This window comes from Cervus elaphus, chromosome X (assembly GCF_910594005.1).
Source record: "Cervus elaphus chromosome X, mCerEla1.1, whole genome shotgun sequence".
Classification (NCBI taxonomy): domain Eukaryota; kingdom Metazoa; phylum Chordata; class Mammalia; order Artiodactyla; family Cervidae; genus Cervus; species Cervus elaphus.
Window position 1 is genome coordinate 31,623,290 of NC_057848.1, and position 25,463 is coordinate 31,648,752.

The 25,463-nt window shown below is 43.0% G+C and overlaps 1 protein-coding gene across 2 annotated transcripts in view; it reads right to left on the reverse strand.

Moving 5' to 3' along the window:
* COL4A6 (collagen type IV alpha 6 chain) overlaps window positions 1-25,463 on the reverse strand; it is a 325,810-nt gene that overhangs the window by 70,277 nt on the left and 230,070 nt on the right. For both annotated transcript variants that reach the window (XM_043895351.1, XM_043895350.1), the window contains exons 4-5: window positions 3,754-3,888; window positions 2,365-2,409 (exon numbers count right to left, since the gene is read on the reverse strand). In XM_043895351.1, coding sequence (XP_043751286.1) covers window positions 2,365-2,409; window positions 3,754-3,888 — 180 coding nt within the window. The remainder of the gene's footprint in view (window positions 1-2,364; window positions 2,410-3,753; window positions 3,889-25,463) is intronic.

Below are 25,463 nucleotides of genomic sequence, written 5' to 3' on the forward strand. Positions count from 1 at the left end.
GATGAAAAAAAAAAAAAAAAAGAATCAGATGATAATATCTCCGAGGGCAGAGCCAGATGCCTTTTTTTTTTTTTGTATTCCCATAGTAGAGTGCTACCATATATCAGGTACTCAAGAAAAATACCTGTAGATAGGCACAAAACAATTTGAACTCCCTTACCTGATATTAGATGATTATGTAGTATAACACAAGAAGCTGTTAAGTCAAGACTTAACTAAACTGTTTTGATATGATTCAAAAGAACCCCTTAGAGGCTGTTAGAAAGATAAAAGCAGGCTCTGGGCCTTTCCTCAAATGGAGGAGCTGCATTTTTTTTTTCTGTTCTACATGCTGAGCTTCCACACAAGATTTGGTTCTTAAGGTTGAAAACCACTGCTAAAGGCAAACACAGCCCAGGTTAAAGATTAAATATATAGAGAAGCACTGAAGAATATAACTAAAAAGTGATAGTACCAAGTTCCAAATACTGCATTTTAAAAGCTGGAGAAATGTTACCATGTAATATCCAGTGGCAGGATAAGTAGGGATATTGAGTAAAAATGGAGAAACTCAATAAAAAGGGGGGGGGGATTGGGCTGGATGGAATGGGAAAAGGACATGTCTGCAAGCTCCAGACTCCCCACTTATCTCCAGCAAAACCAGGTCCTCAGGATGAAGGGAAGAGGTTGTCTTCAAGTGATCTTTAGAGTAGTCAGTTTGTAAAAACCATCAGCAAAATGAAAAGACAACCTACTGAATGGGAGAAGATATTTGCAAAAACTATGACTGATAGGGGCTAATATCCAACACATATAAACAGGTCATTAAACTCAATATGAAAGAAACAAACAACCCAATTAAAAAATGGGTAGAAGAACTGAATAGATACTTTTCTAAAGAACAAATGAAGATGTCCAGTGGGCACATGAAAATATGCTCAGCATCACTAATCATCAAGAAATGCAAGTCAAAACCACAATGAGGTATGACCTCACACCTATCAGAATGGCTGTTCTCAAAAGGAACACAAATAACAAGTGTTGGTGAGGATGTGGAGAAAAGGGAATCCTCCTGCACTGTTGGTAGGAATGTAAAGTGATGCAGTCACTGGGGAAAAAAAATATGAAAGTTTCTCAAAAAAATAAAAATAGAACTACCATATGATTCAGCAATTCCATTCCTGAGTATATATATGAAAAAACCACCAATTCAAACAGATATACATACCCCAATTTTCATAGCAGCATTATTTACAATTCTCAAGGTATAGAAGCAACAAAGAAGATGTGGTATATATATATATATATATATATATATATATATATATATATAAGGAATACTACTCAGCTATACAAAAAACTGAAATTTTGCCATTTGCAGCAACATGGATGGACTTGGAGGGCATTACACTAAGTGAAATAAGTCAGAAAGAGAAAGCAAAATACTGTATGATGTCAATCATATGTGGAATCTAAAAAATACAACAAACTAGTGAATATAACAAAAAAAGCAGTAGATTCTCAGACACAGAGAACAACTAGTGGTTACTGGTGTGTGGAGAGGGGCACTATGCTTTAGGGGTTGGGAGTGTGGGAAGTACAAACTATTGGGTGTCAGATAGGCTCGCAGACATATCATACAACCTGGGGAATATAGCCAGTATTTTGTAATAACTACAAATGGAAAGCAACATTTAAAATTTGTACTTAGAAGTCCGAAAAATCTGAAGGGAAATTCACTTGGGAATAAGGCTGAAGAGAACAAATTATTGAAATTAAATGTGTTAAGGTATCAGTAAGTATTTTTCTATCTAATTTCGTGTACCTTCTTAGTTTTCTGATAATGAGGATATATGTGTTCTCATGTCACTGTCTTCACACTTCAGAACCAGTCCCTCATCCCCAGTGAAAGCTGCCCTCAACCTAGAAGACCCAACCCCTTTTGTCTAAGATACTGATGGTTTTTTATGCCTGCACATATCTCTGCATCCCCAACTATATAATTTAGTGCTCCCCATAATGGGATCCCAAGGCAAGTGTAGGTGAGCACTGCTCTTCAAACCTTACCACGCACATCTCAACACTTAGCCCTGAGCATGCCTGCCTGAGACAGGATGTGGTTAAGACCAAAGTACTTGAGCTATGAGGCAGAAACTAGAGGTTGTATTAAAATTGCCTCTATGAAATAGATAAACAACAAGGTATAGCCCAAGGGAACTATATTCTACATTTTGTGATAAGCCATCATGGAAAAGAACATGAAAAAGAATATATACACATGTATAACCAAATCACCCTGCTGTATAGCAGAAGTGAACACAATCTTGTAAATCAAGTCTACTTCAATAAAATAAAATTTCAAAATGCTTCTATGAACACACTCACCGGAATTCCATTGATGCCAAGAAAGCCGGGAACACCCATGGGACCCTAAAAAAGGGAGTAGGAATGTAAGAGATGGGTCCAACTGATCTCCATTAGGTGAGGTAGGTTTGTTCATGTAGTTAATGACCTAAGTTGTTAAGAAGTGTTTTGTACCCCAACCGCCCCCCCCCCCCCATCACATCACCTTGCTGTCTACTACACTTCCAAGTGATCACTAGCCTTTACCTAAGGTCTTGGGCAGTTCTTGTCTTAGACCATGTGGTATCAGACCTAAAAATAAGGCTCAGTATTATATGGTGCCTTGACATCTGGGAAGGCTGCATGCGGGCTTGCTAAGTCTTTGCAGCCCTAGCCTGCCAGGTTTCTCTGTCCATGGGATTCTCCAGGCAAGAACACTGGAGTGGGTTGTCATTTCCTCCTCCAGGGGATCTTCCTGACCCAGGGATCAAACCCATGTCTCTTATGTCTCCTGCATTGGCAGGCAGGTTCTTCACCACTAGTGCCACCTGGGAAGCCCTGGGAAAACTGAGGAGTGCCTGAAACGGCATTTTGCTCCTGATGAGATCTTTCAGGCAAACAACTCTCCTTATCAAATATACCGGGCACAGTTCCTGCTTGTTCCTGAGTTGTAGGTTTCAGTTCCCTGCTGGCCCAATGAATTATTCAAACAAGCCAGTCATATCCTCCTTTAGGAACCTAGGGACACTCATCCTTTTGACATGGCAGAGTTTGCCTCCCACAGCCCTTCTGGTTTATTTTGTTCCAGAGCGCAAGCACTGTGTGACCCTGCATGGTGTGTGATGTCTTCTTCCACTGTGAGTGTATGTGACTTATAAACCTGTTGTTGATCTCTTCTGTCCTGTGCCAGGTGTCACATACTTGGCCATCTGCAGAACCCTAGGGTAGGAATCCTGCTCTCACCAATGTGGTAAATAGGAGGTGATTAACTGCTAACCTCAGACAGCCAGCTGCCATGACATGACCAATCCCCTTTCTTGCATCTCTTTCCCCATATTTGTGGCCCAGCTGGTTTCCAAGCATTCTGACCCCTGGCGTCCCATTCCCCTTGTTTGGATTCCTCTGCTGCCCTGTTGATTGGCCTTCTGATCCACCTCTAGCTCAAATCCTCTGGACTTTTCCACCACGGTCATCCCATTTGTCTGGCAAATAGCTGATACCTGGACTTTCTGACTTGCTGGCTACAGGATTCTCTCCAGAAATGGGAGTATATCACCCAGCCTACCTATTATTAAAGTGTGTAGCCTGGCACCAAAGTATGTGCAATTAGTATTCTTTTCATAAATAAACAGAGCTGAGGTTTAGAACCTTTCACCTTCACACCCATGGCCCATGAGTCAAAGGAAAACTCAAGCTTTGGTTTGAGCTTACCTTATCGCCTTTTGGTCCATACAGTCCCAGCGGGCCTGGGGAGCCCCTTTCTCCTTTCAAGCCTGATAAACCACTAGGGCCAGGAAGTCCTTGAGGACCTGTTGGACCTTGAATTCCAATTGGTCCTGGTCTCCCCTGCGATGGACAGAAGGAGTACAATTAGTCAACAGAGGAGTTACCATCCCCACTTCCCATTTTCCCACAAAGAACCCTGTCATCACGTCACTGAATAATTTTGGCTTGGAGACCTACGCAGCATGCCAAAGTTCCAGCCACTGATCAGAAAAGGCTATTTTAGGGGTTTCTAAGCTTATTTGGATAGAACATATTTTATAAGCACATTTAATAAGATTCATGTGCACCAAGATCCTTCAACTTTGTACTTCTTAGGAGATTAGTTATTCAGGCTGGATAATATTGTCCTCTCCCTAGTTAATGCCAGGTCATCCATCAGACTGTCAAAAGAGCAAAAGAACAGAACTCTGGAGAGCATTGGGACATTTTCGAACTCACATCCAAATGGCCAACATGTTTGAGCTGAAGTTCAGAGATGGCTGTGCCCATAGAACACTGCCTTGGGGGGCCACAGCGAAGAGAACCCAGAAACCCCCGGCTGACCGACCTGCCAGCTCACCTTTGTCAGCCATTCCCAGAACTCCAGGACTGCAACTGGAAACAGACACCCACAGCGAACACACACATTGTTTATCTGCCCCCTCTGTGTCTCTCTTCTTCCCTTTACTACCCCCGCCATCTGTACAGTGCTGAATGTGTAAAACCAAAGAAGTCTGGGAATATCCATTAAGTATCAATTATGATAGCAAGAGGGAGCAGCCTGAGGATTTTGAATGCCCTACTTATAAAGCGTCTGTAACAATTAAGTCTGAGAGTTCAGGCTGACATTTTCAAGCTGATTGAGATGCAGAATTAACCCCAGTGGGTGCAACACAGGTGGGCGAGGCTACCATTTAGAACAAATCCCAGTAGGGACTGAATTTTCTTGGTAAAAATGAAAACCATTAGTAATATGCATTAACTCTCAGAGAAAACAACATCATATCAGGTAGAAAGCCTATTTTCATAAACGCTTCCCATCTCCGCCCCTCAGCCCCTTTACTTTCTGTCTGCAATTTCCTACAGTCCTGTGAAAAACTCTGAGAAAGGTCCATTAAATGTGCTCTTTACTATTCACCTTCAAGGTTTACTTTTGAAAGGGCTGAAAAGAGGACAGAAGCTTTATGTGGTGATTAGAGTCACATACTGGACACACAAGTGGCCGCCAGCTGTGTGCAGACTTTGGACTAAAATTTCCAAAGTCTATTAGGCCGACAAAGACCTGGGCTTCTCGTTAAGAAGTAAAAGATGCTCTTCCCCAAGCGATGTAATTCTCTGGGTGTATCACCTACCACGCAATCTTTCCAACACAAACCTATAGACGGCGCTAGGCTGCAGAGCACTTAACTTGGGCTTATTTCTGGGAATGATGGGATGGGAGTTGAACTTTTACTTTCTATGCTCTAACCTCCTGCTGCTGAACTTTTATGGTGGTTCTTTTATTACTCTTAAAATTTTTCACTACACATACACAACTAAAAAGCAATAGAACACTTTAACCTAAAATGTGGGCCTAGCTTTCAAGACTAATGTACACAAAACTATAGCAAACAGTTCAAGTCCAGAATGGAGCATTAGTGCTGCAGGAACACAAAGGCAGGGTTGACCATGGAGGGTTTGTGGAATGCTTACATTCTGTCCATGATGGGGTAGGGGGGTGGGGGCAGTCACTGGCCACACTGGAAAGGCTGAGTGGGCCCCAACTGAAGTAGGCCTGGAAAGCAAGGCAGGGAAGTGGAAGACTCGATGTGACAGGAAATAGGGAACCCTTAGAGGTTTGGGGATGGGGTGGGTGGGAGGAAGGCAGTTTCAATGTTGAAACTCATCAATGAGTGTTTAGGAGAATATGTGTGTGTGTGTGTGTGTGTGTGTGTGTGTGTGTGTGTGTGTGTGTGTGTGTATGAGAGAGAGAGAGAGAGAGCATGAGGTTAGGGCAGTCTGCCTGAGGCTGGAACAAGGAAGACAGATAAGAACCAGCTGTTGGGGGAGGAAAGGACTGGCTGGTGGGAGGGTGAGGGGCAAGACAGGCTTGCCAAGACCATGTTATTACTAGCAAAGGAGATGCATGCAGTCAGGGTACTGAATGCTTGACCCAAATCTGAGCCCTGCCCAAAGCTTTCACGCATCAAGGGCTAGGAGGTGAGAGCCTGATAAACAGTTGAGCTGCTACCAAGACAGCAGACTGTGGCGTGGCCCAATTCCCATCTTGCCCACGGCACTAGAGCCCAAGCGGTACCTGGTGTGCGCACATGGGCTAGCACATGCCAGCCCTGGTCCCTTGCCTTGGTGAGTGAGTGCATGCTCAGTGAGAATAAGCAAAGAGACATAGGAGTGAGGCAATTCTCAGGCTGGACTTAACAGGAAATCTGATTCCATCCAGAAAAGGCTGGGTTCCATGGCCCACTCCCTTTCTCTTGGCTGGGAGGGTGTGTTGAATCTACCACAGTCACATAGCTGACTCTTCCATTCCAGCCAGAGAGCTTAAAGTGGGGCTCTTAAAGAGCTCATAGATTCTTTGAGTTTGAATTCTTTTTCAAAAAGGGCATTTGAAATGGTATGGAAGGTGTACTTCTGAGCTGGTCCTGAGTTTCAAAACCTCTCAGATGGAAGCAGGGCCGGGGGGATGACTTGACACCTCTGAGGCGCTGCTGGCCCAGAACTGCCTCTTCAGGGTGGTGCCAGGGCCCCTGGAGCCTGAAGTTCTAGGGTATGAGACAAGGAGCCTTACCATCCACTGAGGTCCTTTCTTTCATACAGTGGCACAGAGCACCACAAACAGACGAAGATGGCAAAGAAAAAAAAAATGAAGACATGTCTTTCATGGGCTGTTTTGTCAGCCATCTGTAGCTATGCTTATTCTGTGAATATAGCTGTATAATCTTTCCCTTGTCTCCAATGTATAGGCTTTCTGTTACCACGCCCAGTGTACTGCTAATGCTTAATACTAAATCAATGATGGGTTTTTTTTGGTTGGTTTGCCGAACTCCAAAGAAGCTATCGGTGGCACTTTTCACAATGGCCAGCAGAGGGCAGTGTGAGAACATAGAGGGCTTCAGATAAACAGGTGGATGTGTGGACCTCTCCCACTACAGAGAAAAAGAAATCTGGAGAAGTCACAGAATATTCAAGCAGGAAGGGCCCTTAGAGACCATTCCATCCAGGGCTTATTTTATACATGGGGGAAAAAGGAGGCCGAGAGAATGGGAAGGACTTGTTTAGGTCACGTAGCTAGTGAGAAATGGCATGGGACTCAAACTAGACCACCTGCTGCCAGTGTGTGGCTCTCTCCCTGTTTTCCAGTGGCAGATGTCCTGGGGGGTGGTAGTTGAGGCTGCCCCCCTCACCCCAAGCCTGCCCCTGGGACTGTCCCAATCACTAGGCTGTAGTAGCCAGATGCTCACACCTCATTTCTCTCTTCCTAACTGATCATTTTGCAGAACCAATCTGAAATGCCATCACTGTTTGGATTGCTAGCAGAATTTCAATGGGTTTGGACCAATGCCCTGCCCTGATACATGTCATATATTTTGGCAAATAGACCCAGACAGGGCAGAAGGGACTCCTCCAAGTCTTTCCAACCAGCTCTCCTGCCTCCATCTGCTCCGGATTTTAAATAAGCACATCAGGGTCAAATTCTCAAGAGAGTGGCCTGGGACTTGTGCATAAGGCAAGGAACTGCAGCTCGGGGCTGGCTTCCTCTTGCTGATCACAGTGGGTTGGGGTCAATGGGTAGTTTAATTTCACCTTTGATCAGACCACACCCAAGCCCCAGCCCCAGATAATTGGGGTAGCCGACCCCAAAATGGGTCTGCATATAAAGAGGTACACATATGCAGAAATAGCATCTTGGAACATTAAAAGCACGTGCCTCTGACCAGGTAGAACTGTAAAACTAAGAGGAGGGTGACTTTTCATTCCAAGGCCCATTTCTGCCTTTTCATCTCTCCCTCAAGGTTCCAGTGTCCTTCTCCCATAAAATTAAAATTTGTTCCTAAGGAAGAATCTGAAACTCATTCCCACTGAGGCATAAATGACTGACAACAACTTAGAGCTTTACTTCTCCCCAGGGGTTTTGTATTTTAATGGAGAGCAAAGCATTAAGCTAGGGGATACAAATTATATTTATGAAGCACAGAAGGGAAAGGGGGTATGCACACGCTTTCTTAAGGATCCGGCTATACTGCAAGAAATGGTGCAGTGCTGTTAGGTGGTATCATGGTGCAGGCTCTGGTGTCAGACATACCTGGAGTCAGATCTTACTGCCATTTAATAGCTCTGTGACCTTGGGCAAGTGATTTAACCACTCTGAGTCCCTAAGGGCTCCAAGCAGCTCTACAGTAGGGTTATGGGGAGCATGTGAGTCAGTGAATGTAACACATGTGGTGGATAGCATGAACATACGAATGTATCCATTTCCTTTCTTCTTAAGGCATGTTTATGGCAAAAGGAGATGTTATAATTGGGTTCTTAAAACTATTTATCTTAAGTATAAGTAGGAGATGAACTGACATTATTTAGAAACTCTCTGTGGGACAGAAATGTGTTCCAGGAATGAATGGGCACTCCATATCTGGGAGAGTATTTCCCTCTTAGTACGGATGACCTGGTCCTCTTGGGCACTCAGCTCTTCAGCGTCTGCTCACTCTCCTTGTAGGCCTCATCCACAAGCTAATGACTCCCCACCCTGAACCTCCAGACCAGAGTTCTCTTCTCAGTGTGTCAGATCCTTGGAGCCAATGACTTATCAGACTTGTCCGCCTGGATATTCCAACTCAAATTCAACATGACTGAAGTTGAACCCATCATCTTTTCCCCAACTTAATTCCCCAAAGCAGCTCCTTCCTCCTGAGTTAACAGAACTAACTCTGTAAATGGCAGTCCGTCTACAAAGTTGATAAAGCCAGAAACCCAAGAATCCTCCATGACCTCTCTCCCTTATCTTCTACATCCAATTCACCAGCAAGGACTGTCAATTACACCTCTAAAATAGAACTGAAATCTGTTCATTTTTGTCTACTTTGATGGTCTTAGTTCAGGACTTCTTCATCTCTCCCCTAGAGTGTTGCTACAGCCTCCCAATTGGTCTGCCATCTTCTAATTTAACTTTATTTTCTCCTGGCATTCTGCCTCAGGGTCTTTGTATTTATCTTTGTTCTCCTGGTTAGCTCCTATTTATCATTCAGGCTCCAACCAAGACATTAGCTCTTCCAAGGAACCTACCATGATTACCCTTCCTCCACAGAATGGACTAGGTGGCCTGTTTGTGTCCTTACTCCCCAAAAGATTGACCTCCTTGAATACAGGGCCTGTGTCTTACTTTCCATTGAGTCACTTGTGGTAACTATAGTTCCTCGTATATAGTGGGTGCTCAGTATTTCCTGAATGGAGAAATGAATGAATGAATACACACACCAAGAAGCCAGTGGCTCAGGTATATCAGGTATATCAACATCTTCTTTGGAAGTCTGGATGGCTACACTAGAGTATAATCAAGAACCATCTGATCACAGAACTACAGAAGAAGACTTGCACCAGACTTAGGAAACTATCCAGTTGAGGATGCAGAAGTTGAAGCTCTCAGAAAGGGAAAGGGATCAATTCAAGTTCGAGTTCACACAGCAAGACCAGAGATAGGGAACCCGGTGAGGAGGTTGTGTTCTCTGGGAGTGAAATAATGATGACCTGAACTAGCAAGACAGATTTAAGAGATATTATAGAACCTAAAAACAATAGGACTTGATGCAAGATTGGAATAGGTGAGTAAGACAGAGATAGGTATGAAGGAGGACTCCCAGTTTTCTTTTTGAACTTTTTATGTTGTACTGGGGTATAGCCAATTAACAGTGTTGTAATAGCTTCAGGTGGACAGTGAAGGGATTCAGCCATACATATACATGTATGGATTCCCAGTTTTCTTGATTGGGTGACTGAGTGAATCTCTTCACTGACATGAGGAAGCCTAGGGGAGGAAGAATTTTGGATGGAAGATGAGGCATACACATTTGGAGAGATGAGGATTAAGATACCTAGGGACTGTCTCAGGAGATGTTCAGAACCTATTTCTGCCTCTAAACTGGAAGGGCTGAGAGGGCAGGGAGCTCAGTTGACTTTGTCCTGGTATCTCCGGGAGATTCAGTGTCTGGTGTACAGTAGACCCTCAAAACATAATTGTGTGGAAAAAGCACAACTGTGGAATACATGAAAATAAAGAATTAAATGTGCACTTGGGAATCTTTGAGAAGGCCACTTCCAAGTCTTATTAGGAGCAAAATGAGATTAAAAGACTTTGCTGCCAATCTCCAAAATCCCTGGTGGCCTTTGGGAAAAGGGTAGCAGAAATCCCTGACCTCCAACCTAGCAACCATGTGGCTTGAATTCTACAACTTTTCCTTATGTTTCAACTGGAATTCCCATTTCAGCTATGAGGCCAGGGCAGAGGGGGTGCAAGAACTTAACAGACTCTGGCCTAAGGAGATGGGCTCTCCCTTTTAACCACAAAATATGTGGTAAGAAGGAAACCATCGATGATATCCCCCAAAGGCAGATTACTTAAGAACCTTCAGAACATGCTTCCCTTCACCATTCCTTTGGAGCATCACAATACACCTGTGATTGAGGTGCTGGGCACCAAGCTGGAAAAGCAATTAGTCAATGGGGCTTACGAATTTCACACAGCTATGCAGTGGCAGAGGGAATATCAGGGCCTCCCCATCAACTCTATGCTCCTTCTATTTCAACAAACAGAAATAGCCACCCAGAGAGCCCCAAAGTCCACTCTTTGAGTAACAGCACTAATGGGGCTTCCCTGGTAGCTCAGCTGGTAAAGAATCTGTCTGCAATGCAGGAGACCCTGGTTCAAATCCTGGGTTGAGAATTTCCTCTGGAGAAGGGATAGGCTACCCACTCCGGTATTCTTAGGCTTCCCTGGTGACTCAGATGGTAAAGAATCCACCTGCAATGCGGGAGACCTGGGTTCAATCCCTGGGTTGGGAAGATCCCCTGGAGGAGGGCATGGCAACCCACTCCAGCTTTGTTGCCTGGAGACTCCCCATGGACCGAGGTGCCTGGTGGGCTACAGTCCGTGGGGTCTTAAGAGTTGGACATGACTGAGTGAATAAACACAGCACACAACACAGCAGCACTAATGGGCTAGCGTTGTTTGCAGAAGTAAATGAGGGAGAAAGAACACCAGTAGGTGAAGAATAGATCTAAAGTATGGCAGATAAAGACATATACAGATATCCATTTGATGACCCAGGAAGCTCTGGTTCAGCTTGATAATATTAGCATCAACTACACTTTGCCAGCATGAGCAGTGACCCTTCCCATCTTCCAAAAAAAAAAAAAGGTGCTTGGGGTCTACCAAAGAATGAACTCCCCAAATTCTCAGTGTTTTGCCTAGCTGAGAAGCAGTATCAGAGTTTCACCCTCAACACCCAGATGAAAACACATTTATTTTCTAGTTCTGAGGCAATAATCAGTGTTTGAAGCAGCCAGCCCAGGCATGAAGACATGCGTCTACATGTTCTGTTTGCAAAGACACACACACCCATCTCATTGGCTGCTGTCAGCATGTTGAAATTTTTGGAAAGACACCTCCCAGAGCACTAAAGTTAACTCCTGCTGGGCAATATTCTGCATCCCTCCCTTCTATCTGTTTATTCACATTTCTCTTCTAAAAGATAAAAATCTTCTTTTTACCAGGCACATACTAAGTGCCCTCTCATTTAACCTGTCTCCTTTAATCCTCTTAACAGCTCTAACAGGCAGATATTAGTTGCCTCTTACAGATGAGGAAACTGAAATTCAGAAAGGGTAAGGAATTTGCTTGAGAGCACCCAGTAAGCAACTAGTGAAACCAATTTTGGTGATATCAAATGCTCTGCTGCTTCTACCTAGTTTATATTGCCTCTCTGCATAGAATAAAGCTATGAAAGTAGAAATACAAACCCACTTGAAGAGGGGCAGTAAGAGCTACTCTGGGCAGAAAATATTTCTATTTTTATTGATACTGGGACAAGTTATCTTAATTTGCCCAGTCTTTTCACTGGAACAGGTACTATTTAATAGAAACTCAACCGAATTAATAAATTAGGTGATAAAATGCACTTTAAGGAATAGCACTCCTTATACCTTAAAAAGATGGAAGACTACTTCTTGTTTAACAATGGAAGTGGCTTTGTTGATTGGTCTGTTGGCAATGGAGATTTTTCTAGGTTCTTGTACACAAATTCTGATGTGCTATGAGTCCCTAACGCTAGCTTATTCAGTTAGGCATGGACAGGGAAATACAGGCAGAGTATACTAATTTCATCATTGTGATGAGCAGAAATTGGTGATTTTGCTTTAACATGTTGTATTTTTCCTTGCCTTTGTGGAATGCTAATAATTGTTAAAAACAGGATGAAGCAGAGATGTCTGCTAGATAGAGGCAAATAAGTTGATGAAAAATTTTCAGGTCTCCCCTTTTTCTATAACATATTCCTAAAATCACATCAGAAACCAGAGAACACTTTTCTTTTGTGATAATAATATAATTGGGATGGTCAAGAAACCCCAAATCCAATGGAAATTGACCAATAGTTGGCCACAAAAATTAAAAAAGCAACCAAACACCTCTGTAACCATTACAAATGGTTGAATGAGCCCCCATAAACTTTCAAATATATATGCAAATTATACAAAGAGCCCCACCATATGATAAAGTATGTGCTGAGTTTCCAGACCACATGAGGAAATAGATACAGTTCTATCTGCTTAGGATGAATTTAACCTAAAACTAGTACATGCGTTGGAAAAATCTGGAATACTTAATTAACCATAATTGAGTTTTCCATCTTGGAATTTGAAGGGCAACTTCTGTATGACTTGATAGCACAGGTCTCTTAAGAAAGCCTTCTAGTAAACAGAAAATTCACCTGCTTCAAGCAGAATCGTAAGATTAAGGTTTTACTTTCTGCTCTCACTTCTAACTGTATGACCTTGAGAAAGTCAATTCATCTCTAAGGTTTAGTTTGCTCATCAGCAAAATGGGCCTATTTGCCCTACATATTTCTTGAATTGGTTTGAGCATCAGTTGAGACAATGTATGTGAAAATTGGCTGAGGGTTCATTCTATTGACTAAGCTTTGTTTCGGGGGGAGAAAAAACCCGAGTAACCAGACTCCCAATTTTCAAAAATCCCTGTTTTCTGGGCTCATAGGGCAGTAAGCTCTTAAAGAAATAAAAGCTCACAAGGAGGAGATTTCAGTAGGAAAAAACCAGAATGAAACGAGGAGCAGAATGTAAAGCTGTGAAAGATAGGAGCAAATTGACTGTCCAGCACAGGGCTGTCATTACAGTGTAGAAAGGATGTGAACCTACCCTATTATCCTATTATTGTAGTTGAAAAATATGTGTTTTATTTTAAAAGACATGGTTTAATTACAACCTGGAGGTAGTCTTTTTCATTTTTTTTCTAGCAAAACATAGCCATGGTTTTATACTTAAAAAATCAAAGTGAAATAGGCCTTGCCAGAAATTCACTTTATAGCAATTTTTCTGTAGTGTATCTCAGTTCAGTTCAGTTCAGCTCAGCTCAGTCGTATCCGACTCTTTGTGACCCCATGAACTGCAGCACAACAGGACTCCCTGTCCATCACCAACTCCCAGAGTCTACCCATACTCATGTCCATTGAGTCAGTGATGCCATCTAACTATCTCATCCTCTGTTGTCCCAGTCTCCTCCTGCCTTCAATCGTTCCCAGCATTAGGGTCTTTTCAAATGAGTCAGCTCTTCACATCAGGTGGCCAAAATATTGGAGTTTCAGCTTCAACATCAGTCCTTCCAGTGAACACCCAGGACTGATCTCCTTTAGGATGGACTGGTTGGATTTCCTTACAGTCCAAGGGACTTTCAAGTGTCTTCTCCAACACCACAGTTCAAAAGCGTCAATTCTTCTGCACTCAACTTTCTTTATAGTCCAACTCTCACATCCATACACGACTGGTGCAAAAACCATAGCCTTGACTAGACGGATCTTTGTTGACAAAGTAATGTCTCTGCTTTTTAATATGCTGTCTAGGTTGGTCATAACTTTCCTTCCAAGGAGTAAGTGTCTATTCATTTCATGGCTGCAATCAATCACCATGTGCAGTGATTTTGGAGCCCCAAAAGATAAAGTTAGCCACTGTTTCCCCATCTATTTGCCATGAAGTGATGGGACCCGATGCCATGATTTTAGTTTTCTGAATGTTGAGTTTTAAGCCAAATTTTTCACTCTCCTCTTTCACTTTCATCAACAGGCTCTTTAGTTCTTCTTCACTTTCTGCCATAAGGGTGGTGTCATCTGCATATCTGAGGTTATTGATATTTCTCCCGGCACTTTTTATATCAGCTTGTGCTTCATCCAGCCCAGCATTTCTCATGATGTACCCTGCATATAAGTTAAATAAGCAGGGTGACAATATACAGCCTTGAGGTACTCCTTTTGCTATTTGGAACCAGTCTGTTGTTCCTGTCCAGTTCTAACTGTTGCTTCCTGACCTGCAAACAGGTTTCTCAAGAGGCAGGTCAGGTGGTCTGGTATGCCCATCTCTTTCAGAATTTTCTACAGTTTATTTTGATCCACACAGTCAAAGGCTTTGGCATAGTCAATAAAGCAGAAATAGATGTTTTTCTGGAACTCTCTTGCTTTTTCGATGATCCAGGAGATGTTGGGAATTTGATCTGTGGTTCCTCTGCCTTTTCTAAAACCAGCTTGAACATCTGGAAGGTCATGGCTCATGTACTGTTGAAGCCTGGCTTGGAGAATTTTGAGCATTACACATTACTAGCGTTTGTGCAGTAGTTTGAGCATTCTTTGGCATTGCCTTTCTTTGGGATTGGAATGGAAACTGACTTTTTCTCTTCCTGTGGCCACTGCTGAGATTTCCAAATTGCTGGCATATTGAGTGCAGCACTTTCACAGCATCATCTTTGAGGATTTGAAATAGCTCAACTGGAATTCCATCATATCCACTAGCTTTGTTCATAGTGATACTTCCTAAGGCCCACTTGACTTCACATTCCAGGACATCTGGCTCTAGGTGAGTGATCACACCATTGTGATTATCCGGGTCATGAAGATTTTTTTTGTATAGTTCTTCTGTGTATTCTTGCCATCTCTTCTTAATATCTTCTGCTTCTGTACCATTTCTGTCCTTTATTGAGCCCATCTTTGCATGAAATGTTCCTTTGGTATCTCTAATTTTCTTGAAGAGATCTCTAGTCTTTCCTATTCTATTGTCTTCCTCTATTTCTTTGCATTGATCGCTGAGGAAGGCTTTCTTATCTCTCCTTGCTATTCTTTGGACCTCTGCATTCAAATGGGTGTATCTTTCCTTTTCTCCTTTACTTTTCGCTTCTCTTCTTTTCACAGCTATTTGTAAGGCCTCCTCAGATAGCCATTTTGCTTTTTTGCATTTCTTTTCCATGGGGATGGTCTTGATTCCTGCCTCCTGTACAATGTCATGAACCTCCGTCCATAGTTCATCAGGCACTCTATCAGATCTAGTCCCTTAAATCTATTTCTCACTTCCACTGTATAATCATAAGGGATTTGATTTAGGTCATACCTGAATGGTCTAGTGCTTTTCCCACTTTCCTCAATTTAAGTCTGAATTTGGCAATAAGGAATTTATGATCTGAGCCACAGTCAGCTCCCGGTCTTGTTTTTGCTGATTGTATAGAGCTTCTCCATCTTTGGCTGCAACTAATGTAATCAATCTGATTTCAATATTGATCATCTAATGATGTCCATGTGTAGAGTCTTCTCTTCTGTTGTTGGAAGAGGGTGTTTGCTATGACCAGTGCGTTCTCTTGGCAAAACTCTGTTAGCCTTTGCCCTGCTTCATTCTGTACTCCAAGGTTAAATTTGCCTGTTATTCCAGGTATTTCTTGACTTCCTACTTTTGCATTCCAGTCCCCTATAATGAAAAGGACATCTTTTTTGGGTGTTAGTTCTAAAAGGTCTTGTAGGTCTTCATAGAACTGTTCAACTTCAGCTTCTTCAGTGTTACTGGGTGGGGCATAGACTTGGATTACTGTGATATTGAATGGTTTGCCTTGGAAACCAATAGAGATCATTCTGTCGTCTTTGAGATTGCATCCAAGTACTGCATTTTGGACTCTTTTGTTGACTATGATGGCTACTCCATTTCTTCTAAGGGGTTCCTGCCCACAGTAGTAGATATAATGGTCATCTGAGTCAAGTTCACCCATTCCAGTTCATCTTAGTTCGCTGATTCCTAGAATGCCAAAGTTCACTCTTGCCGTCTCCTGTTTGACCACTTCCAATTTGCCTTAATTCATGGACCTAACATTCCAGGTTCCTATGCAATATTACTCTTTACATCATTGGATCTTGCTTCTGTCACCAGTCACATCCACAACTGGGTGTTGTTTTTGCTTTGGCTCCATCCCTTCATTCTTTCTGGAGTTATTTCTCCACTGATTTCCAATAGCATAATTGGGCACCTACTAACCTGGGGAGTTCATCTTTCAGTGTCTTATCTTTTTGCTTTTTCATACTGTTTATGGGGTTCTCAAGGCAAAAATACTGAAGTGGTTTGCCAGTTCCTTCTCCAGTGGACCACATTCTGTCAGACCTCTCCACCATGACCTGTCCATCTTGGGTGGCCCCACACGGCATGGCTTAGTTTCATTGAGTTAGACAAGCTGTGGTCTGTGTGATCAGATTGGCTAGTTGTATCTAATCCATTAGAAAACGGGTACTTGTGGCATTTTTCTCTGATATTGTAAATTATCCATCATTGATATACTGTACAACCTTTGGTCCACTACTGAGTTCGTGTGAGTGGATTGCTTCTGGATCAATCTTGGCTTACCCAAGTCTATAGTGAGAAGTCATCAAGTTTTGGGAGCAAAAGGTAATGGGGAGGAACCAATGACAGCTCCTTAAACAGAAGGAGAAAATGGAGGATAGTATCAAAGGAATCTCCTGCTAAGATCCCCTTGCCAAAGAACTCAGGGAACTCAGAAGGGGGAGGAGAGGGCAGGGGAGGGAGAGGAACAGCTTACTCACATAGTCTCCATGCTGCCTTCCTGCGAGCCCACACCCCTGCATTCATTTAGAACCAGAGGAGCATTCATTTCTACACGCATGCAGATAAAAAAGTGTCCCAACCCCAGTACACATGCCCACAGGCATAGGAGTCTGCTAAAATGGTAGGACTTGCTGGTACTCTAGCATAGCCTACCCTACACCTCTCAGTCAGTCATGGATTTGAATTCAAGAAGATGCAATATCTTACAGCCCCCTCTGCCAGCTGTATGCAATAGTTCTTGTGGACAAGCCCAGACATGCACAGGCCAAAAGGGGATCTAGAGGGAGAGAGTCTCACATTTCTGATCTCTTTTCCTTTTATGTAATTGACAGTGGGAACCTGAGAGGAAATCAATCTCTGTGTGTGCCTAGTGAGCTAAGTTGCTTCAGTCGTATCTGACTATTTGCGACCCTATAGATTGTAGCCCGCCAGGTTCCTCTGTCCATGGGATTCTGCAGGCTAGAATACTGGAGTGGGTAGTCATTTCCTTCTCCAGGGGATCCCCACCAAGGGATTGAACCTGCATCTCCAGGATTGCAGATGATTCTTTACCACTGAGCCACTTGAGAAACCTTAGTCCCAGTCTGGTGCTCTTTCTGCTACTTTATCTCTCTTTCTTTTTTATGAGACTGGTCAATTCTGGGTCCAAAATTCCTACAAAAAATGTAACCCCACACGAAACTCTGGATCTGGAGCTTATTGAATCCTTTAGACTTTCTCTTCATCCTTATTGCTGCCCAGTGGCACCCTTATTAACCAATTAAGTAGATGTACAAAGGACAGAGAACTCAACCTACTTGGTTGCCTCATAATGCATCAATTGAGAAAACATTTGTAGATTGCCTACTGTGTGCCACCCATGGTGGGAACACATAAAATGAAAACATGATCTTTGCCCTTGAGGAACTCTCAGTCCAGGTCAGAAAGTCTAGTTATGTACACACAGTAATATACTACAAGGCAGAGGAAGGCAGAAGGGACCATTCAGAACCCAAGGACCATCGATAGTTTTGTCTTGAAGGTAGAGGAGAATCTTTTATCCCTTCAGACTACAGAGTGGAGAAGGATATGTAAAGAAAAGGAGCCAGGATGAGTCTGGGGAAGTAAGAGGGAAGTGGAGAAAGTCCATTTCGACTTGACCTCAATGTTCTCAATAGATGTAGTAAGTGAGGTTGCAGATAGAGAGTGAAGGGGTTTGAGGTTGAGGGCAGCTGGAAAGGGTGGGGAGGAGATGCTGCAGAGGCCATGGCCGGAAGTCTATTGTTAGAAAACTGTGAAGGGCTGCCAAGCAGTTCTGAGGGCTCCACTGACACAAGAGAAGGTACTGTTGTTGGGAAGCTTCCTCAAACAATACTTGGCAGCCCAGCAGTGGGAGTAGGCAAAGCAGGTGGTGGGGTTTTCCAGGGTTGGACGCAGGCACTTACATCAGAATTTCTGGGGGTGAGGGACAGTGCTGGGCCCAAAAGGAGCATGTGAAAGCATTGTTGATCTGGGGGTCCAGGCTGGAGAGCAAGCTGGAGAGGGGCTAGCCATTCCTGAGAAACAAATGATTTCCTAGACAATTTGGACCTTCCTTAAAGTGAGAGGTCCAAACTAGCTATAGATATGAATTTTGCACAGCATGGACTGCTTGATTCAAGGCTGTTGAGACAAGTCTAGAGTCAGGGGGAGCAACCTGGGGATTGAAATGTAAAAAAAAAAAAATCCTCCAAACTGTTAGCAATGTCACGCCACATCTACATGACTTTGTAGCATAGCATCCAACTCAAACAGAGATGGACTAGGCTGATGCAGAGATAATGGTGCCCACGCCCAGGGCAGAGTTACTGGCGTGGGTACGGGGGCAATCAGGTAACTCCCCTGTTCATAGTTCCCTGAGGGCATATTTTGTTCCAGTTCTTGGTTCTCTATACATTCCCACTGCCACAATGTCATTTATGTTTTTGTTATATCTCACTCTGCCAACCCTGACATTGGAAGGACTGATGCTGAAGCTGAACCTGCAATACTTTGGCCACCTGATGCAAACAGCCAACTCATGGGAAAAGTCCCTGATGCTAGAAAGACTGAGGGCAGGAAGAGAAGGGGGCAGCAGAGGATGAGATGGTTGGATGGCATCACAGACTCAATGGACATGAGCTTGAGCAAACTCTGGGAGATGGTGAAGGAGAGAGAAGCCTGGCGTGCTGCAGTCCATGGGGTCGCAAAGAGTCAGACACAACTTAGCGAATGAACAACAACAACACTCAGCCCAATGATTTCCTTAGAGGTAGGAGCAATGAACACACTTGAAACAGCTTAAAACCAGTGATCTGGTTCCCAGAGAAAGCACAGCTAGGGATAAATTAGGAGATGACTTTGAGAGGAGTTCAGGCAGGAAATGAGGGCGGGAGGGAGTGGCAGCTATATAAGAAATCAAAAGGAGCCAAACCTTAGGACCTGGGCGGGGGGAGAGATATGAAAAGGGAGCTGGCCTGTCCAGGGGCCCGGCCTGGGGAGGTTATCTGGGGAAGAGGCACTGTGGCCCCTCTTACTTCTCCATCCATCACTACTGTTTTCGTTCTCTGGTTTTATGAGGCTTTTAAAAGCTTCTAGATCTGGTACTGGCAATCTTTCAGAGAAAGTGAACAGAGAATTCTACAGCGATCAAGTCCCAGTGAAGCCTGTAGCCAAGAGTACCAACAATTGTCCCCTAAAGCTGAGTGGTAAACAAACCTTCAAGTGCTTTCCCCTTCAAGGCTTTGAGTGCTGCAGGTGCTTGGGCCAAAGAACCTAGCAGCTAATCACTTCTCTTGACTTGCTGACTGACAGAGAGAGGTTTCTTTGTTAGTCTAGTTTCAACTAGTCTCCAGAACCCAGGAGAAGGAAAAAAAAATGAGGAGGTGTCAAAGGGGGGTGCGAGAAAGCTCTAGTAAGTCTGTCTGGGAGAGGGAAGCTCTCCCAAAGACAAAATGAAGAAGCGTGATTAGGGGAAAGGTGGGAGGTACAGCCAGGGAGCTGTCAAAGGGCATGGCCGAGGAGGCTGCTCCAGGGCTCAGAGTGTGTGCTCAGTCATGTCTGACTCTGTGGGACCCCGTGGACCGTAGCCCACCAGGCTCCTCTGTCCATGGGATTCTCTAGGCTAGAATACTGGAGTGGGTTGCCATTTCCTCCTCCAGGAGATCTTCCCAATCAGGGATTGAACCCATGTGTCCTGTGTCTCCTGCATTGGCAGGTGGGTTCTTTACCACTGAGTCACCGGGGAAGCCCTCCAGGGCTCAGAGGAATTCTCTTGTTCTTTGAAACACTACTCCTGTGACTGCCCTCTCTTTCCCTTCTAGCTTCTAGCTGCTTTCTTTTGGTTTCTTTAAAACGTGCTCTGATCTGCCTGATGCTGAAAAAATAAACAAAAATCTTTCCTCTGTTGCTCTCACCACTCCATCTCTCCACCACCCTTCCAGAACAAACTTCTTAATAGACATCACTCATTACCTCCACTTCCTGTCCTACCACTTCCCTCACCCCCTGGCCATCTGGGCTGACCAATTCTCTCTTTTTTAAAAAAGAATTATTTATTTATTTGGCTCTGCTGGGTATTAGTTGCCACACACAGGATCTTTAGTTGAGGCCTCTGAATTCTTAGTTGCAACATGTGGGATCTAGTTTCCTGACCAGGGATTGAACCCGGGGTCCCCATATTGGGAGCATGGAGTTTTAGTCACTGGCCTACCAGGGAAGTCCCCCAAGTCTTCTGTCTTGAAAGTCCTCTCTGGAAAGGAACCAGTGATCCCTGCTAAATTCTAATCCCATAGGCCTCCTCTGTAGCTCTTGTCATTGCTAAACACACGTTCACCTTCTGAAACCGTCTTCTTGGCTTTCATTGCTCTATACTCGGGTGAGTCTTTTATCATCTCGCCATCTTCTTCACTGGCCCCTTCCATTATTCCCAAAGGCTCTTGCCTGTCCCATGGTGATTTCATCCACCACCTATAGCTCCTACCACCTCCTCTATAAAGATGAGGCATCACTCTAATTTATTTCTCAGGTCCTGTCAATTTCCCAAGTCATGTCCACAGCACTATTATTGGTCTCCTTAGGGGCCAATAACCAAAGCTTATCTCAGTCCCTCATTAGCTCTCCCCTGGATAATGGCAATATCCTCTGGAGTTCTGAGTCCAGTCAGACATTGCTGCAATCTTTCTAACACTCTGGACAGTAATCTTCCTAAGTCTGATCCTATTGCTTCTCTGCTCAAAGCTGTAAATCACTCCCCATTACTTTCACAATGAAGCCCTTACTTCTTAACCAGGCATTGACAGCCCTTCACCATTCAGTTCCCACCTGTTTTTGCAGACTTATTTTCCCACTAAACACCCTTACCTGCCCTAGACTCTAAGCTGATGCTTAAATCCATCCTGTGCCCTCTCTCCACTAGGCTTCCAACCACGTGGTTTCCTCGCCAAAAATACCCTTCTCCTCCAGAACTCTCTACTAAGGTTGTATACATCCTTCAAAGCTCAACTCAAATCTGATCTCTTCCAAAAAGACTTCTTATATTTCTCTTTATTGAGTTCATGTCTTCCTTTTTTAAAAAAACATTTAAAAGTTTTGTTTTAGAATTTAGCTATAGATAGTTGAATTAATCATACCCTTCAGTTCATGGCAAAAATCACATCATTAGCCCATATAAGGCCCTTCCTTTTATTTTTCAATTTTCCTTCCTTCATATCTCCATTCTCATCCTTGTCCCTTCACAAGAACCCTCTCTAAGGTATTTGCTGTCTGTCCAGGATATCTATTTCAAGGAAATTGCAACCCACTACAGCATTCTTACCTGGAGAATCCTACAGACAGAGGAGCCTGGCGGGCTACAGTCCATGGGGTCGAAAACAGTTGTACGTGACTAAGCAACTAAACAAAAACAATCAGGCTATCTATCTCTGTCTATACCTATATCTCATCAGGGACTCAATGGACATTAATTTGAGCGAACTCAAGGAGATAGTGGAGAACAGAGGAGCCTGGTGGGCTACAGTGCCTGGAATTGTAAAGAGTCAGTCACGATTTAACAACTGAACAACAATACCTACACCTATGTGTATATCTATATCTATATTAACATCTATGTCTTTATTGTATTGTTGGTGTGTGGGTATTTCAGTTCAGTTCAGTTGCTCAGTCGTGTCCGACTCTTTGCGACCCCATGAATCGCAGAACGCCAGGCCTCCCTGTCCATTACCAACTACCGGAGTTTACTCAAACTCATGTCCACTGAGTTGGTGATGCCATCCAGCCATCTCATCCTCTGTCGTCCCCTTCTCCTCCTGCCCGGAATCCCTCCCTGCATCAGGGTCTTTTCCAATGAGTCAACTCTTCGCATGAGGTGGCCAAAGTATTGGAGTTTCAGCATCAGCATCAGTCCTTCCAATGAACACCCAGGACTGATTTCCTTTAGGATGGACTGGTTGGATCTCCTTGCAGTCCAAGGGACTTTCAAGAGTCTTCTCCAACACCACAGTTCAAAAGCATCAATTCTTCGGCGCTCAGCTTTCTTCACAGTCCTACTCTCACATCCATACATGACCACTGGAAAAACCATAGCCTTGACTAGACAGACCTTTGTTGGCAAAGTAATGTCTCTGCTTTTTAATATGATGTCTAGGTTGGTCATAACTTTCCTTCCAAGGAGTAAGCGTTTATTCATTTCATGGCTGCAGTCACCATCTGCAGTGATTTTGGAGCCCAAAAAAATAAAGTCTGACACTGTTTCCACTGTTTCCCCATCTATTTCCCATGAAATGATAGGACCCAATGCCATGATCTTAGTTTTCTGAATGTTGAGCTTTAAGCCAACTTTTTTACTCTCCTCTTTCACTTTCATCAAGAGGCTTTTTAGTTCCTCTTCACTTTCTGCCACAAGGGTGGTTTCATCTGCATATCTGAGGTTATTGATATTTCTCCCAGAAATCTTGATTCCAGCATGTGCTTCATCCAGCCCACCATTTCTCATGATGTACTCTGCATATAAGTTAAATAAGCAGGGTGACAATATACAGCCTTGACGTACTCCTTTTCCTATTTGGAACCAGTCTGTTGTTCCATGCCCAGTTCTAACTGTTGCTTCCTGACCTGCATATAGATTTCTCAAGAGGTGGATCAAGTGGTCTGGTATGCCCATCTCTTTAAGAATTTTCCACAGTTTATTGTGATCCACACAGTCAAAGGCTTTGGCATAGTCAATAAAGCAGAAGTAGATGTTTTCCTGGAACTCTCTTGCTTTTTCGATGATGATCCAGCGGGTGTTGGGAATTTGATCTGTGGTTCCTCTGCCTTTTCTAAAACCATCTTGAACATCTGGAAGTTCATGGCTCACGTATTGCTGAAGCCTGGCTTGGAGAATTTTGAGCAGTTGTGGGTATTTAATTGATGCAAATATTACTAGGTCATAGATTTTCTATTTCTCATTTTTTTCATGAGAATGTTTTCAAGATCTATAATAGAAATTGCACAACTCCTTTACTTTTCCTGAACCTTGTTAGTATGCATAGAATGCATTTGCCTGGCTTTAAAAAATTTTTGTTTTATATTGGACTATAGTTAATTTTGCCTGGCTTTATAGGAATATTCCCTCACTGATGGACAACCTTGTTGTTGTTGTTCAGTCACTAAGTCGTGTCCAGCTGTTAGTAACCCCAATGGACTGCAGCATGCCAGGCTTCCCTGTCCTTCACTGTCTCTCTGAGTTTGCTCAAACTCATGTCCATTGAGTCAGTTATGCCATCTAACCATCTCATTCTCTGTTGTCCCCTTCTCATCCTGCCCTCAATCTTTCCCAGCATCAGGGTCTTTTCCAATGAGTTGGCTCTTTGCATCAGGTGGCCAAAGTATTGGAACTTCAGTATTAGTCCTTCCAATGAATTTTGAGGGTTGATTTCCTTTAGGATTGACTGGTTTGATCTTCTTGCTGTCCAAGGAACTCTCAAGAGTCTTCTCTAGCCCCACAGTTCAAAAGCATGAATTGCCTCCAAACTCTTACACAATTGATTTTTTGAAAAACAAATGATTATATAATAAATATCTTCATAAGGGTTTCATTTTAGAACTATGGAGAGGTTCCCCAGGATATATACTCAGGGGTGAGGTTTCTGGGTTGTTGGAATATATATGTAGTTACTATCAAAAGATGTCATCACATTGCTTTTCAAAAAATGATCACAGTTTACACTTCCACCAGCAATACACAGGAATTCCTCTTTTCCCCCACGTGCTCACAAACACTTAATGTTATCTGACTTTTTGATTTCTGTCAATTGGATGAGTATATTTTGATTTTTCACTGTTATTTTAATTTGAATTTCTCTGAATATTAGCAAGGTGAATCATCTCTTTATATGCCTATTAGCCACTCTAGTTTTCCCTTCTGTGAGTTGTCTATCTTGTGAATTACTTTGTGCATTTTACCTATTGTGTTTTCCACCTTTTTTCCTGTTAACTTAGAAAGTCCCCTGGACATTCTAGATATCAATGCTTTGCCAGTTTTAGACATTGCAAATATCTTCAAGTCTATCATCTGTCTGTTGATTTTGTCTATGGCATCATTTCACTGGAATTGATAGTCTTGGGTTTGACGTAGTAGAAGCCATGACTTTTTTAGCTTATGTTTTGGACTTTGTGGTCTTATTTATGAAATCCTACATCATTTCAAACTATAAAGAAATTCTATGTTTATAGTTTTACCTTTCACATTTAGGCTTTGAATACACCTGGAAGTCACCGTGGTCAGTGATACACAGTAGTGATACAACTTGATTTTTCTCCTTATAGAAAAGTGCTTCTCAATCTTTCCTATGTCATGGCATAGAGAGATTATGATAGTATGTGCTCAGCATAATGTGGTAAACAGATGGAGCTGCTCACAGCCAGAGGTGGAAGCCACTAGAGCCCTGGCCCCTTTAGCTCTACATCCCTAAAATCCATTTTGTAGCTTTCAGAATGACACCCGATTGGGAAGTTTTGCCACATGGTGACCCACTCCTTCCAATACTCAACAGTCCATTCTTTCCTTGCTGTGAAATTGCATTGAACTTATTATCATCTATTTCTATGCTCTATGTTCTAGTCTTATGCTTTATTTGCCTTCTACTATATCAGTCCTATAGTTTATGATGATGATGATGATAATGCTTTGAACCATGTCTCAAAGTGTAGAAGGGCAAGTCTCTTATCTATTCTTTTTCAGAATTGACTCAGATGTTCATAGACATTTATTCTTCTATATACACTTTAGAATAAGTTTTTTCAAGTTCCCTAAGATATCCTGCTGGTATTTTGATGCCAGCAGGATATGGCATTGAATTGACAGGTTAAGGGAAAATCGACATCTTTACAATGATAAGTCATCCATCTGCCAACATGGTATATATACCACCATTTATTCAGATCATTATGTCTAATAATGGAATTAAAAAATTTTTATCTGAAAATGTTCAATATACTTTCATTAGGTGAATTACTAACAAAAAGATGTTACA